Genomic DNA, 16,985 nt, shown 5'->3' on the forward strand with positions numbered 1-16,985 from the left:
CTGCAGCCCCACAGCAGCAAGCTGGGAGGCACTGTGGGAGGCTGACTGGCACTGTGTGAGGTTGGGGGGCTGTCAGGGGCCCTGGGGGAACTGGAGGCCACTATGGGAGGTTGGGGAGCACTATGGGAGCTGGGAGACACCATGAGATATCAGTTGATCTACAGCTGACTGGAGGCCCAACATGGGCTGAGAATTACTTTTATAGAGAATTAATTCTACCAGAAAGTAAATCTGGGGGTGAGGAGGTTGGGGGACACTATAGAGGACTGGAGGCTCTGCAGCAGGCTGGGAGGCACTGTAGGAGGTTGGGGGGCACTGTGGGACACTGTTGGAGGTTGGGGGACACTATGGAGCACTGGGGGCTCTTCAGCAGGCTGGGAGGCACTGTGGTAGGTTGGTGGGTACTGTGAGAGGTTGGGGGACACTATGGAGAACTGGGGGCTCTGAAGCAGGTTGGGAGGCCCTGTGGAAGGTTGGGGGTACTCTGCAGCAGGCTGGGAGTCACTGTGGAAGGTTGGGGGGCACTATGGAGGATTGGGGCTCTGTAGCACGCTGGGAGACACTCTAGGAAGGTGGGGGCACTGTGGGACACTGTTGGAAGTTGGGATGGCACTATAGAGGACTGGAAGCTCTGCAGCAGGCTGGGAGGCACTCTAGGAGGTTGGGGGCACTGTGGGACACTGTTGGAGGTTGGGGGCACTATGGAGGATTGGGTGCTCTGCAGCAGGATGGGAGGCACTGTGGTAGGTTGGGGGGACACTGTTGGAGGTTGGGGAGCATTACAGAGGACTGGAAGATCTGCAGCAGGCTGGGAGGCACTGTGTTATGTTGGGCGGCACTGTGGGAGGTTGGCAGCACACTGGGAGACACTGTAGGAAGGTGGGGGACACTGTTGGAAGTTGGGGGGTGAGCACTATGGAGGACTGGAAGCTCTACAGCAGGCTGGGAGGCACTCTAAGAGGTTGGGGGGCACTGTGGGAGGTTGGGGGCACAGTGGGAGGTTGGGGGGCACTGTGGGAGGTTGGGGGCACAGTGGGAGGTTGGTGGGCACTGTGGGACACTGTTGGAGGTTGGGGAGGCACTATGGAGGACTGGAGGCTCAACAGCAGGCTGGGAGGCACTATAGGAGGTTGGGGGCACTGTGGGACACTGTTGGAGGTTGGGGGAGCACTATGGAGGACTGGAGGCTCAACAGCAGGCTGGGAGGCACTGTAGGAGGCTGACTGGTGCTGTGTGAGGTTGGGGGGCTGTCAGGGGCCCTGGGGGAACTGGAGGCCACTATGGGAGGTTGGGGAGCACTATGGGAGCTGGGAGACATTGTGGGAGATTGGGTGATCTGCAGCTGACTGGAGACCTAACACTGAGCCATGGCCGCTGGCTGAGAATTACTTTTCTAGAGAATTCATTCTACCAGAAAGTAGATCTGGGGGAGAGGAGACACAAATACGACAAATAAAAGTATCCGATCAGCCGGGAAGATTCCGAGTTGCTATCAGAATATACTAAATGGTTATTTTACAACAGCAGAAAGATAAGCTTTGTGGCGGATCGCTCACCCGCCAGCCGGAGGCCCTCAGAATATTCTCCGACCGCGCGCAGTGTCATTATTTCATACTTAACGCCGCCATTCTGCAATATTTGCGTTTCTGGGGAAAGCCGCCTGGCGGGCCCGTGGGGTTTAGCGATAATGCTTCATTTCATTGCTTCCACGGAAGATTTATTATCCTCAATCTCTATGTAATTGTTCACAATTCCGCTCGGCGCGGAGAGCGGTTTGAATGGGTTTATTGTTTTGTCATTTTTTTTTTTTTTAAAATAAGAACAGCAAAATCGGCAGTAATCTGAAATCACAATATGGATATTACATCGCCTGCATAGGCAGCGGCTGTGCGCACACACCGAGCCTTCGAGGTCATAAATAAAATGGAACTCCCGGCAAACAAAAGAAAGCGCTCTGAATTCCGCGTGTCCATCACAAATTGTTACATTTATTGTATAATATTCTGATACAAATTATCTGCCAGGAACATATCTTCCCACAATCATCTGTATCTTGTATATATATATATATATATATATATATATATATATATATATATATATATATATATATATACACAGTATACAAGGAATGATGATGAGGCTGCACTGTGGGCAGTGGCGTCCCGAGGCAGGTGCGGGGGTGCGGCCCGCACCGGGTGACACCGACCGCACCGGGTGACACCAACCGCACGGGGTGACACCGGACCCGATCCACGAAAAGGTAAATTGTAAAGCAAGCCAACGATCCCCGCAGGATTATTATTATTATTATTATACAGGATTTATATAGCGTCGACAGTTTGCTCAGCACTTTACATTATGGTGGGAGACAGTACATGAGACAGTACAGTAACAATACAATACACGAGGGGTTCGAGGGCCCTGCTCCTTGGAGCTTACAATCTAGGAGGGAGGGGAGAGTGGTACAAGAGGAAATAGCTGTGGGGGATGGAGTGGTTGGAAGAGTGGAGGAGTTCAGTATTAGCTGAGGGTGGGGTAGGCTTCCCTAAAGAGATCGGTTTTCAGAGATCGCCTAAAAGTGAGCAGAGTAGGCGATAGTCTGATGGATTGGGGTAGGGAGTTCCAGAGGACGGGGGAAGCCCTGGAGAAGTCCTGGAGACGAGCATGGGAGGAGGAGACAAGGGAGCTAGAGAGTAGGAGGTCTTGTGAGGAGTGGAGAGTACGGTTTGGGTGATATTTGGAGACAAGATCGGTGATGTAATTTGGGGCAGTATTACGGACGTCTTTATACGTCAGTGTTAGCGTTTTGAATTTTATCCGTTGGGCAATTGGAAGCCAGTGGAGGGATTGGCAGGATGGATGGGATCTGCGGACTGGGGAGCATAATGGATCGGACTCCGATCCATTATGCTCCCCAATCCACAGATCCGAACCATCCTGCGGGGATCGTTGGCATGCAACCTATACGGGGTGACACCGGACCCGCTCAACGAAATGGTAAGTTGTAAAGAAAGCCCTGCAGGATGGAACGGATCTGCGGATTGAGCATAATGGATCGGAGCCCGGTCCATTATGCTCAATCCGCAGATCCAATCCATTGTGCGGGGATCGTCGGAGGGGGTGTCACCAAGTGTTACCGCACCGGGTGACACCAACCCTAGGGACGCCTGTGACTGTGGGACAGTCTGGCTCTGCTGGATCACTTGGTCCTCTTATTCTACAGCTGGCCACACACGGTCAGTTTTTTTTTGGTTTAGCCAGGTTCATCAAGGTTAGATGGTGGAATCCCCATTTCCTGCCCCCACTGCTCTTAGATTACACTGATCAGCAGCTGTAGCCGATTGGCTGCAGAAGTTGATCGATGGTAAATTTCCCAAAGTGTCCCTTCCACAGAAGTCAACTAAACAACTGACTTTTGTCAAGCAGGGGAGCCCACACACTGATTGAAATTAGTCTGGACCAGCCAAATTTCCATCAATGTATGGCCAGCCGAACATATTTCAGGCTTCGGTGGCTGGAGAGGGGGAGATGTGCAAGGTGGCCTATGCGCCCCCTCAACCAACAATTCAACAGTACAAAAAAAGTCTATAACTGGCCTTCACAGCAAGAAGAACATGGACGGGCGACGCATGTCAAACAACAAAAGAGAAAAATTCCCAGCTCAGCTTGCCAACCAGCCTGCAAACAAGGCTGTACAAGGGAGGCCGCACATTTACGTTGGGCCGGCGCCAAGAGGTTAAAGGAATAGGAGAGCACTGGACATCCAGCATGCACAATGGCAGCCAAGGTGTCCAGTGCGCCCCCTCAACCAACAATTCAACAGTACAAAAAAATGGCGGCCTCCCCAGTCTATAACTGACCTTCACAGCAAGGAAAATATGGACAGACGACGCATGTCAAAAGAAAAAAATTCCCAGCTCAGCTTACCGACCAGCCTGCAAACAAACCGAATGAACCTGTCTAGCAGTATGCGTAGTTCCTAACTCTACAAATCTTGAGAGCCCCCATAGTAGAGGCACATGTATGTAATGGATAGACCAAAGAGCAGGTGGACCTGAGGGAGCTCACCCCTCCTTAACCCCTTGGCACCGGCACCTCCCAGCCCTTTAAGGGTTCCAGAAGCCGGGAGGCGGGGCGGGGTTTTGGGGTCATGTGACCGCCGTGATTCGCTGTCATGACGGTCACATGATCGGGAAAGGTCTCAAAAGTGATGGAAAGTGAGTACTGAACGGGTGTGCTGGCAGTGCGCAGGGCACAAATGTGCGGCTGCTCGGCATCTGGGCCCAGATGCCGGGAGGCCACACATTTGCGTTCGGCCGGCGCCAAGAGGTTAAAGGAATAGGAGAGCACTGGACATCCAGCATGCACAATGGCAGCCAAGGTGGCCTATGCGCCCCCTCAACCAACAATTCAACAGTACAAAAAATGGTGGCCGTCCCAGTCTATAACTGACCTTCACAGCAAGGAGAACATGGACGGGTGACGCATGTCAAAAGAGAAAAATTTCCCAGCTCAGCTTACCGGCCAGCTTGCAAACAAACCAAATTAACCCGTCTAGCAGTATGCGTTAAAAACGGGGACACATTTGCAATTACATGCGTAAGCCACAGAGCCTCGTCACGGCACCCCGATATTCTGCAGTGCCTAACTCTACAAATTTTGAGAGCCCCCATAGTAGAGGCACATGTATTTAATGGATAGACCAAAGGGCAGGTGGACCTGAGGGAGCCCACCCCCCCTTAACCACTTGGCACCGGCACCTCCCGGCCCTTTAAAGGTTCCAGAAGCCGGGAGGCGGGATGGGGTTTTAGGGTCATGTGACCGCAGTGATTCGCTGTCACGGCGGTCACATGATCGGGAAAGGTCCCGATCAAAAGAGGAGATCGGGACCTTTCTGTGAGTACCAAACGTGTGTGCTGGTATCTTCATGGACTACAAAACAACCCCTCTTTGTTGAAGAAGAGAAAAGAGGGAGGTGTTTTGTAGTCCTAGCACACTCCCTGTCTTAGGCTGACAATGCTGCTTCTGTTGCAAACAGTATGTTTGCCACCTTAGGACAGGAAGTTTGTTCCTTGAAGGGTCACCGGGGTAAAATAAAAGGGAAAAAAAACATGAAAAAGGAAGACTAATGCAGCCAGGACATCTAAGGCTGTGTTCACACCTGTGAGTGTTGGGAACACTACAAAACAACCCCTCTTGGTTGAAGAAGAGGGAGGTGTTTTGTAGTCCTAGCACACTCCCTGTCTTAGGCTAACAATGCTGCTTCTGTTACAAACAGTAAGGTTTCCACCTTAGGACAGGAAGTTTGTTCCTGGAAGGGTCACCAGGGTAAAATAATGGGAGAAAAAAAACATGAAAAAGGAAGACTAATGCAGCCAGGACATCTAAGGCTACGTTCACAGCTGTGAGTGTTGGGAACGCTACAAAACAACCCCTCTTTGCTGAAGAAGAGGAAAGATGGAGGTGTTTTGTAGTCCTAGCACACTCCCTGTCTTTGGCTGACAATGCTGCTTCTGTTACAAACAGTATGGTTTCCAACTTAGGACAGGAAGTTTGTTCCTGGAAGGGTCACCGGGGTAAAATAAAAGGGAAAAAAAACATGAAAAAGGAAAACTAATGCAGCCAGGACATCTAAGGCTACGTTCACAGCTGTGAGTGTTGGGAACGCGCGCTTGCACAGAAACGTACTGCCCTTTAGTAGACACGTGACGGTGCCATTCATTCTTAATGCCACCCCCCCACACCCGCCCCCAAATTTCACAGTGACAATCATTTTTAAAGGCACACCCATGCATCTACTAACGTTTCTCGTCTTCGCATGTGCCGATACGAATGGTACCTTCAGCACCATGCGATTCAGTGCGGCGTGAATTTGCAAAAAAGGTCAAGGACTTCTTTCTGCACACTTTTTGCTTTTGGAGCATCCCATTGAAATGAATGGGGCCGCCCTACACGCAATGCACAGGAAATGCGCTCTCCATCGCCCCTTGGGTGTGAACAAACCCCACGGACTGGTGACCTGCAATGCGTTCAGTTTTGGTTCTTGGGTTTACATGCACTTTAATAATTGTAATATTGCCCAATTACAGTTCAATGAGCGTGCAGGTGACACGGGACGATACCAATCTGCAACTACCGATGAGCGGTGTCACCTTCCTGACGGTGCAGTGGCAGGTTTGTTTGAATCACTGAACAGGATGAGAAATATTTTGGTGGATAAAACATCCCCCATACGGCTTTTAAATGGGTTCTGAGTGGTTTAGCTGGAGCTCCACCTTAAGGAGCCTATGCAGGCGGCCAATGTTTTCCTCTCCTTCGGAAGGAGCCCGCTCCCCTTCCGTCACGCCGTTCTGACAGTTTCAATACTTTGTGTCAATGACCCGGAAAACGTATGCAGAGCAGGTGTCCTGACCCCAATCCGCCTTTCCTTTCAGATCGAATATACCAGAGGAAGCATTTTCAGGAGCTCAGCAAAGGCCTTGATGTTTCTGCTGGTCTGGGTTTCTTTTCAATGGGCTCAGCGATTCCTAAAAAAGACTAGTGTAGGCGCTCTGCCTTTCAATGGAATGTTCCAAATCTCAATGTGGTGTTTGCAGCAAGGGTGTAGCCAGCTTGAGCTTTGTTCAGGTTATCTGGGATCGTTAGGTTTCTCCTAAAGCCATGGACATTGTTTGCTTCTGCCTGCTGCTGAGGAGTGTTCCCCTTGCCTGAGAAGGTACAATGCATTGGGTTCTGAATGTTTGTTCTGCCTTGGACAACCACTGGGGGGTTTAGGCCAGTGAGGTGGGCATAAAGTAGTGGTTGTCAACTTAAAGGGGGACCTCAAATGCGGCCCCTAACATCACCAAAGGGCCACACATAATATGCAATATATGTAATGCTTGAGAGGACTGTCATAGACTGCAGAACGAGGGTCAGAGAGTGTGGGCAGGATACATTGTTGGCTGGGGATAACCAGGAACATGTTACATGAGGTTAATAGAGATCATGGCTACCTTAATCAATGTTCCCATTACAGACTGCTGAGGTTCTATACGAAAGGGCCGTGTGTGGCCCTCTGGCCACAAGTTTGGCACCAGGTGCATAGAGGGTCCTTGCCCTGTCTACTAAGGATGTGCAGTTAGATGTGTCCAGTCTTTACCTGCCAGGCTTTGCCTGGGAAAAGTAAGTCCAAAGGGCTTAGCCTCCCCAACCTTCTGCCTGAGAAGGATGTAACTGCAGAAAGGTCCAGTATTTGCTTCCTAGGCCTTTGCCCAAGAAATAACAGTGAAGCCAAGAAGAGTTCTCTTCAGATAGTTGCCTATCTTGGTTTAAAGGGCAAAATCTGGCCTGTGAAAGAGGTCTAAACCGGTCTGTGGCAGAAGCTGAAGGCACATAAATTTAGTCGCCCATCCGAGCCTGCAAAGGTCTACAGTAGCCTCTAGCAGAGGCAAGGAGATACTACTAAACCAAGAAATGTTTGATGTTGTATCTCCTTGTCTCTGCTAAAGGCTACTGTAAACCTTTGAAGGCTCAGATGGCTGACTAAATTTACTGAGGATGTGAAGTTAGATGTGTCCAGTCTTTACCTGCCAGGCTTTGCCTGGGAAAAGTGAGTCTAGAAAGCTTAGCCTACCCAGTCTGCTGCCTGGGAAGTATGCAACTGCAGAAAGGTCCAGTATTTGCATCTTAGGCCTTTGCCCGAGAAATAACGGTGAAGCCAAGAAGAGTTCTGTTCAGATAGTTGCCTGTCTGGGTTTAAAGGACCAATACTGACCTGTGAGAGAGGTCTAAACCGGTCTGTGGCAGAAGCTGAAGGCACATAAATTTAGTCGGCCATCCGAGCCTGCAAAGGTCTACAGTAGCCTTTAGCAGAGGCAAGGAGATACTATTAAACTGAGACATTTTTGATGTTCTTCCTCCTTGCCTCTCCTAAAGGCTACTGTAAACCTTTGCAGGCTCAGATGGGCGACTAAATTTACGTTCCTTCAGCTTCTGCCACAGACCGGTTTAGACCTCTCTCATAGGCCAGTATTGGCCCAGTACTTTAAACCCTCTCTCCCCAGACTAGCCATTCTCAACCAGGGTTCCTCCAGAAGTGGCTACGGGCTTGATGGTACCTGAATAGTTCTGGAACCAAGGCCGCTTGGCAAAGCCAGAAGCATGACACTAACTGTCTTTTTATCTGTGTGTAAAGGGTCGCATTCTTCCTACTGACTATCAACGTAAGAGGCATTTTCCCCATAAGCTGGTTTAATAAGGGTTCCCCTGAGACCTGAAAATGATGCTAGGGGTTACTTTGAGATAAAAAGGTTGAGAAAGGCTGCCCTAGACAATCAAGCCAATATATTTTGCAAAAGAAGGATTTGAAGACCAACTTGTGCTACTGGAGGGGTGGTGAGTGCCCTGCACAGCTACAAGGTGGGTCAATAATTAGGAAAGCAAGAGAGTCCATAAGATCCAGCATCTCCTTGGGATGGGGGGGAGGGGGGGGGGTCATTGCTACACTAGTATGTAATAGTGACAATTCTATGGATTGGTTTACATGAGGGTTATTGTGGAAATCATGTTGAGCCACATATCAGATTCTGTAGCATCCACACCATTAATGAACAGATGTCTTACATGTCCCGTGTTGTACATGAGAGCAGTTCCAATGCTTCAGTGACGTGCCATCTGTCATTAATACACCGATATCAGAAGTGAAGTGATGGGGGGGAAGGGGTTGACCCAGCAACAAGTGTTCCCTGATTGCCCTCATCCCCTGGACCCCACTGCCAGACGGGTTTGCTGGTGGTCTCGGGGCCTCCAGTTGGGCACCAACATCTGGAAAGATCCCTCAACTGCAGTCAGAGCAGAACACATGCTCCGATGCTCACGAAGTTGGAAAGTTTACAGAAAATAATAAACATGAAAAAGAATATTTCAAAATACTGCAGAGAGTTTCTCAGAACTTATTTATAACAATCAAAATTTGTTTAACTGATGTTTCCCAATGATAAACTCCAATTCCACACACATGGGAGCGTAGTGCAAACATAACCCGCATACACAAAGAACCGTGACAGCTAGAAGATACATACCGCGTCGCGTGACAATATCTGAACATCACATGATATAAAGGGAACTCAGGAGAGCCAACAGGGAGGCCTATCAGCCTTGCAGGTAGATGACTGCTATGAGAAATCCTTTTTTTTCTAGGATACAAGGGGTTAACGCTAAGCTGCCTGATCTATGATGGGTGGATAACCTGCATTGATTGCGCTAACCCTCCTTCCATAACTTCCTCTCCTCCTCCGGGAAAAGATCCCACAGACTGGCTGAGCAATGGCCATAACAAATGTCAGATTAACCCCTTCAGCTCAACAGAATTGTATTCCAGAAACACTCTTACCTCTGAAGGAAAGCTGCACCCGTGGGGTTGGCGGGGAGAAACCCTTGGCAGTGGTGTAGTACAAGGTTAGCAGGGTGCTGGCCAAGACTAGCAAGTGCTGGGGTTGCATGGCGCAGGGAATGGACAATCCAGGGAACCTGAGAAGAGAGAAGAAACACTGCGTCATTCATCTAAAAATCCAAACAGTATACTTTTCATTCAGAAGTAAAGGAAACGGTATACGGCAAGAAGATACAGACAACAAAATGGACATTAATTCTGATATGTTGGTCCTCTGATCTGGTGGACAGCCTCACTGATCAATATGGAGGTTTGAATGGCGGAAAGGGGAAAATTTTCATTTCACAGGAAAAGCTGAGATTTGTGTATCTTCAGCTTTCAGAGACTTTGGAATTTTGGGTCATTTTTGCGTGCCACTTTTCATTGGCCAGGCTTCTGGCAGGTTTATTTGAACTATGTCTTTGAGGTTCTCTGAACAGAATGCAGGTTTCGTAAATACGTTCCTTTGTGAGTTTTTGTGGAATGCTTTAAAAGGAGGCAAAAGACTCCGAAATGTATTTAGGGGGAAATTCCTGACCAAAACGCCAGATAATTGAAGTATGAAGAGCACACTACCTGGGGCAAATACTAAAGACTAGATTCAACTAGATCTATGCACATTCTGGTCTAATCTATCAATTGGATTGGAGAAATATTTGACAAACGCCTTTGGGTAATGGATGGCTGTGACTTTGCAGGAAAAAAAAATCTTCCTTTTAGATAAAGTTTAAAGAGCGGAAAGACATGTCACAAGACACCACAGCTGAGGGAAAACAGAGTTCTGGAGTTCATTCCCTCCATCACATCTTCTGTGTTCTGGTGCAATACATTCAGGCTAACATCTGGTGAGGGTGAACCATGGAATTCAGATTAGGGTGGGCCATGGACATCAGATGAGGGTGTGTCATAGACAATGTACTAGTGTGAGCCACACATATCAGATAATTGTGAGCCATTAACATCAAACATGGATGAACCATAGAGACCATACAAGTGGGAACCATGGACCTCAGATAAGAGTGAGCAATGGACCTCATACATGGGTGAACCATGGACATCATATGAGGGTGAACCATGGATATCAGATGAAGGTGAATCATGGACATTATATGAGGATAAGACATGGACATCATACAAGGATATTACATGTATATCATACACGGATGGGACATGGATGTCATGTAAGTGTGAGCCATGGACATCATACATGGGTGAACCATGGACATCATATGAGGGTGAACCATGGATATCAGATGAAGGGGAATCATATACATTATACGAGGATAAGACATGGACATCATACAAGAATATTACATGTATATCATACAAGGATGGGACATGGATGTCATGTAAGTGTGAGCCATGGACATCATACATGGGTGAACCATTGACATCAGGTGAGGGTGAGCCATGGACACCATTCGTGGGTGAGCCACGGATATCATTCCTGAGTGATCCTTGGATGTCACACGTAGGTGAGCCATGGACATCATATATAAGTGAGCCACTGGCATTATACAAGGGTGAACCACAGACATAATACAAAGATGAAGGGTGGGCCCTGAACATCAGGCAAGGGTGAGTAATGAACATCAGCTGAGGGTGAGCCATGTACATCAGGTGAGGGTGAGCCATGGACATCCGGTGAGGGTGAGCCCTGGACATCAGATGAAGGTGAGCCCTGGACATAAGGCGAGGGTGAGCCCTGGGCATCAGATGGAGATGAGCCCTGGACATCTAGAAGAAGGTGACCTCTGGACATCTAGATTATGGTGATCCCTGGACATCTAGATGAAGGTGAGCCCTGGACATCAGATGGAGGTAAGCCCTGAGCATCTAGAAGAAGGAGACCTCTGGACATCTAGATTATGGTGATCCCTGGACTTCTAGATGAAGGTGAGCCCTGGACATCAGGTAAGGGTGAGCCCTGGACATCAGATGGAGGTAAGCCCTGGACATCTAGAAGAAGGTGACCTCTGGACATCTAGATTATGGTGATCTCTAGACATCTAGATGAAGGTGAGCCCTGGACATCTAGATGAAGGTGAGCCCTGGACATAAGGTGAGAGTGAGCCCTGGACACCAGAAGAGGCTGAGCCATGGACATCAGATGAGGATGAGCAATGGACTTCAGATGGCGGTGTGCAATGGGCATCAGAGGAGGGTGAGCCATGGATGCCAGATGAGAGTGAGCCAAGGACATCAGGTAAGAGTGAGCCATGGACATCAGGTGAGGGTGAGCCCTTAACACCAGATGAGGTTGAGTCATGGATATCAAATGAGGGTGAGCAATGGACCTCTGTTGGCAGTGTGCAATGGACACCAGTTGAGGGTGAGCCATGGACATCAGGTGAGGGTAAGTCATGGACATCAGATGGTGGTAAGCAATGGACATCAGATGAATGTGAGCCTTGAACATCAGGTAAGGGTGAGCCATGAGCATCAGTTGAGGGTGACCCATGGACATCAGATGAGGGTGAGCTAAGGACATCAGGTAAGGGTGAGCTGTGGACATCAGGTGAGGGTGAGTCATGGACATCAGATGAGGATGAGCAATGGACTTCAGATGACAGTGTGCAATGGGCATCAGAGGAAGGAGAGCCATGGATACCAGATGAGAGTGAGCCAAGGACATCAGGTAAGGGTGAGCCATGGACATCAGGTGACGGTGAGCCATGGACATCAGGTGACGGTGAGCCCTGGACACCAGATGAGGTTGAGTCATGGATATCAAATGAGGGTGAGCAATGGACCTCTGATGGCAGTGTGCAATGGACATCAGTTGAGGGTGAGCCACGGACATCAGGTGAGGGTGAGCCATGAGCATCTAGTGAGCCATGGACATCATTCGAGGGTGACCCATGGACATCAGATGAGGGTGAGCCATGGACATCATTTGAGGGTGACCCATGGACATCAGATGAGGGTGAGCCAAGGACATCAGGTGAGGGTGAGCCATGGACATCAGGTGAGGGTGAGCCATGGACATCAGATGAGAATGGGCTTAACATTGGGCAACGACCAACACAAGGTTGGACCACAGTCTCAGATCAGAAGAACTGCTCTTTTATTTAAAAGAGGATGCAAAGTGTTCCCAGCGCACAAACAGAAGCCGGATTTTTTTTTCCTTTACTTGGAGAACATTTTAGAAAGGCTGTCTGTATTCTGAGGAGCAAACAAAGCCCTCAGCATGCAGATAGGCACAATAAAAAAGCTGTATAATTAAAAGCTTAAAACATAAGAGACACGTGAATGACATTCAGACCTTGTTCCGCTCACTCCCAAACGCTTTTCCATTACAATGTGAATCAAAACAAGTCTCTAACTAAACCCGTATTATACGAACTGTGCCGTATCCATCTTTTATGTGTCTGCCTGCAGTTATCAGTGTAGATTGAATTTCCTTCATTTATACAACGCTGACATTTCCTCGGCAATTTACAAAGAACTAAACTACTTGCATCTGTTTCAACCCCCAAAGGAGCTTACACTCCAATTGGTCTAACACACAAATACAAGGATCTACATCTTAAAATGCCCCATGGAGGAGATTATATACACATTCTAAAGAGGACCTGTCATTGGTACTGTTGCCAAGCCCTACGGTTTGCCATGGACATCAGGTGAGGGTAAATCATGGACATTATAAGAGGGAGAAACATGGACATTATACTAGGGTAAGCAATGGTCATAAGGCAAGAGTGAACCATGGACATAAGATGAGGGTGCTGCCATGGAGGAGAATATATACACATCCTAAAGAGGACTTGTCATGTCATTGGTACTGTTGCCAAACCCAAGGGTTTGCCATAGACATAAAATAGGGGTAATCCACGGACATTCCACTAAGGTGGGCTATGGTCATAAGGTGAGGGAGAACCATGGATGTCAGATGAGGGCAAGCCACGGACATCAGAGGAGGGTGAACCATGGATGTCAAATGAGGGTGAACCACAGACACCAGATGAGGGTGAACCATGGACACTAGATGAGGGTGAACCATGGACACCAGATAAGTGAACTATGGACATCAGATGAAGCAGAGCCATAGACATCAGATGAGGGTGAGCCAAGGACATCAGATGAGAGTAAGCCATGGACACCGATGAAGGTAAGCCATGGACATCAGATGAGGGTAATCCATGGACATCAGATGAGGGTAAACTATGGACATCAGATGAGGGTAATCCATGGACATCAGATGAGGGTAAGCTATGGACATCAGATGAGGGTAAACTATGGACATCAGATGACGGTAATCCATGGACATCAGATGAGGGTAATCCATGGACATCAGATGAGGGTGAACCATGGACATCAGATGAGGGTGAACCATGGACATCAGATGAGGGTAATCCATGGACATCAGATGAGGGTAATCCATGGACATCAGATGAGAGTAATCCATGGACATCAGATGAGGGTGAACCATGGACACCAGATGAGGGTGAACCATGGACATCAGATGAGGGTGAACCATGGACACCAGGTGAAGGTAAGCCATGGGCATCAGATGATGGTAAACCATGGACATCAGATGAGGATCAGCCATAGACATCAGATAAGGGTGAACCATGGACACCAGATGAGGGTGAACCATGGACACCAAATGAGGGTTAGCCTTAGCCTTATTACTTGAGGGTGAGCCATGAACATCAGATGAGGGTGAGCCATGAACATCAGATGAGGGTGAACCATGGACACTGGATGAGGGTGAACCATGGCCATCAGATGAGGATGAACCATGGACATCAGATGAGGATGAACCATGGACACTGGATGAGGGTGAACCATGGACACCAGATGAGGGTGAACCATGAACATCAGATGAGGATGAACCATGGACACCAGATGAGGGTTAGCCTTAGCCTTATTACTTGAGGGTGAGCCATGAACATCAGATGAGGGTGAACCATGGACACTGAATGAGAGTGAACCACAGACACCAGATGAGGGTGAACCATGGACACTAGATGAGGGTGAACCATGGACACCAGATAAGTGAACTATGGACATCAGATGAAGCAGAGCCATAGACATCAGATGAGGGTGAGCCAAGGACATCAGATGAGAGTAAGCCATGGACACCGATGAAGGTAAGCCATGGACATCAGATGAGGGTAATCCATGGACATCAGATGAGGGTAAACTATGGACATCAGATGAGGGTAATCCATGGACATCAGATGAGGGTAAGCTATGGACATCAGATGAGGGTAAACTATGGACATCAGATGACGGTAATCCATGGACATCAGATGAGGGTAATCCATGGACATCAGATGAGGGTGAACCATGGACATCAGATGAGGGTGAACCATGGACATCAGATGAGAGTAATCCATGGACATCAGATGAGGGTGAACCATGGACATCAGATGAGGGTGAACCATGGACATCAGATGAGGGTAATCCATGGACATCAGATGAGGGTAATCCATGAACATCAGATATGGGTGAACTATGGACACCAGATGAGGGTAAGCCATGAACATTGGATGAGGGTAATCCATGGACACCAGATGAAGGTAATCCATGGACACCAGATGAGAGTGAACCATGGACACCAGATGAGGGTGCCTCCATGGAGAAGATTATGTACACATCCTAAAGAGGACCTGTCAATGGTACTGTTGCCAAACCCAAAGTTCTTATAAAGCACTAATGGTTGCCATTTGCCAATTCCTAGAATCAGTGCTAGTTCTGCTTTAGGCACTGCTCCTCCACCCCCCTTCCCCCGTGTGTCCCAAACTGCTCTGAGAGCAGGTTCCTTATAATATCGGATTCAGCATTAAGGCACAAAGACTACTCAGATCTATTTATTAAAGTGGACCTGTCAGTCACTTCATAAACCATGACGTGCCACAATATACAGTAACCATATCTTTTTTTTTTTTCAGAAAAGCTCTTTTATTGTTAAAAAGCTGTCCTTCAGCTCCATCATCAACCTTGCCTCTGCTGCGGGCAGAACTAAGCATTTCCTCAGTCTCCCCCCCCCAGTGATCACATTGTATCAAAGTTAGAGGCTGCCGCAGGGGCTGATCTGCGTCAAGATATTTGTGTACATGGCCAAGAAACGTCACACGCACCAGGATTTATCATCTCAGGCCAGGAAGCAGACGGTGGCCCCGGATGATGCCTGAATAAAGATGGCGCTGTTCATTTGGAGAGTAAAGATCGCTGATAACGAATGCCTGGAAGGGGTAATACTGACTCATTACTGAGCGGGTCTGATGACAGGTCCACTTTAAGGCGACAATAATGCACCTCTGCTGCCGGGAGGGTAGTAAAGGCGGCGCAGTGGTTAGCGTGAGTTTATTATTCTTCAAGATTCTATTTCCCTTGAAAGGCGCCATGTTTAGTCTCGCACACACTGACCCCTCCCCCGACGTCTGTCACCCGGCTGTCATTACCGCTTGACGCGACCCCCTGTGCCCCCACGCGCCATTCTCATCCACGTCTCGTCACTCGTTCTCAACACCATGTCCGCTTCCCTTGTCACCTTCGTAATGGAGCGCCAAGAGGAAAGCGTTCAGCGATCGGCGGACCCCCCCCTCCCCACGTGCGGCAGACGCCGCGTGCAGCCGCTTTCCTGCGCCGTTCGGTTCGGCTTTTTCCTGGGAAGCCGCCACGCCGCCGTTACTAGGAGTGACAGAAATCAGACAAACGCATAAACAAAGTCTGCCAGCGCCGTCCGTCTTCATCAAGCCCCCCCACCCCCACCCCATCCATTTCCCATTCTCCGCTCATCTCCTCCACCAATTCCCTCCCGGGGACACAAAGCAGCGCAGAGAGGTGTGCGTGTCCCTTTAAATGTCTGTAAAAACTCCGGGCCACCCCTTCGCCGCCAAACGCGCGGCGGGTCCTGGCGGAACAAAAAAAAAAAAAGAGTCTGAATATGGATTGTGCGGTCCCGCTGCGCGCTCGGGAAACGACTTCAATACGCGCGACAAAGAATCGCTTTTATTGCGGCTGTCACCTAATTGATACTTTGTAAGAAGTCCTTTATAATAGGCAGAGCGGGATGGGGGGGGATGGGAAGTGCGACGGGAGGAATAAAGGGAGAAATGGAATTTATAGAGAACGCGGACGCATGTGACAGACTGGAGGTGACACCTGACAAGACAAGGTGACACCCAGGTGACGGGGTGACAGACACCCCATGGAGGGGCTGGTGTCAGATTTGTGACGGGAGGAGCGGTAGGCTCCCGGCGCGGCGGTGATTTTTTTTTCTTAGGGCCGGCTCACTCCATATCCCTCGGTTCACATCTAAGCGTTTTCCGCAGCGTTTTGCAGAAACGCACAGCGAGTCCATTTATCACGATTTCCTATGGGACACGTTCACATCTGTGCGTTTCACCCCGTTGCGTTTTTTGGAAAGGATCCGGGGCTTTTTTGAACGCAAAAAGTTGCGTTTTTGGTTCTATAGACTTCAATGGAAATGCTGCAGAAAAGCACGTAGCGCATTTTGCGTTTTAAATCTGCCTAGCAACAGGTAAAAAAAATGTAAAAAAAGCAAAACTCATCAAAAATGCATCAAAGATGTGTCGAAAATGCAGAAACGGGTCAA

General features: G+C 48.8%; 1 protein-coding gene across 1 annotated transcript in view; it reads right to left on the reverse strand.

Annotated features, from left to right (window-relative positions):
• The window catches only part of SEMA3F (semaphorin 3F), a 152,534-nt gene that overhangs the window by 98,253 nt on the left and 37,296 nt on the right, over positions 1–16,985 (reverse strand). Inside the window, exon 2 of the mRNA XM_089666516.1 lies at positions 9,377–9,513. Within this exon, the coding sequence (XP_089522642.1) occupies positions 9,377–9,485 (109 nt within the window). The 5' untranslated portion in view covers positions 9,486–9,513. The remainder of the gene's footprint in view (positions 1–9,376; positions 9,514–16,985) is intronic.

This window comes from Staurois parvus, unplaced genomic scaffold (genome assembly GCF_062004578.1).
Source record: "Staurois parvus isolate SC_StPar_1 unplaced genomic scaffold, SC_StPar_1.0 ptg002749l, whole genome shotgun sequence".
NCBI lineage: Eukaryota > Metazoa > Chordata > Amphibia > Anura > Ranidae > Staurois > Staurois parvus.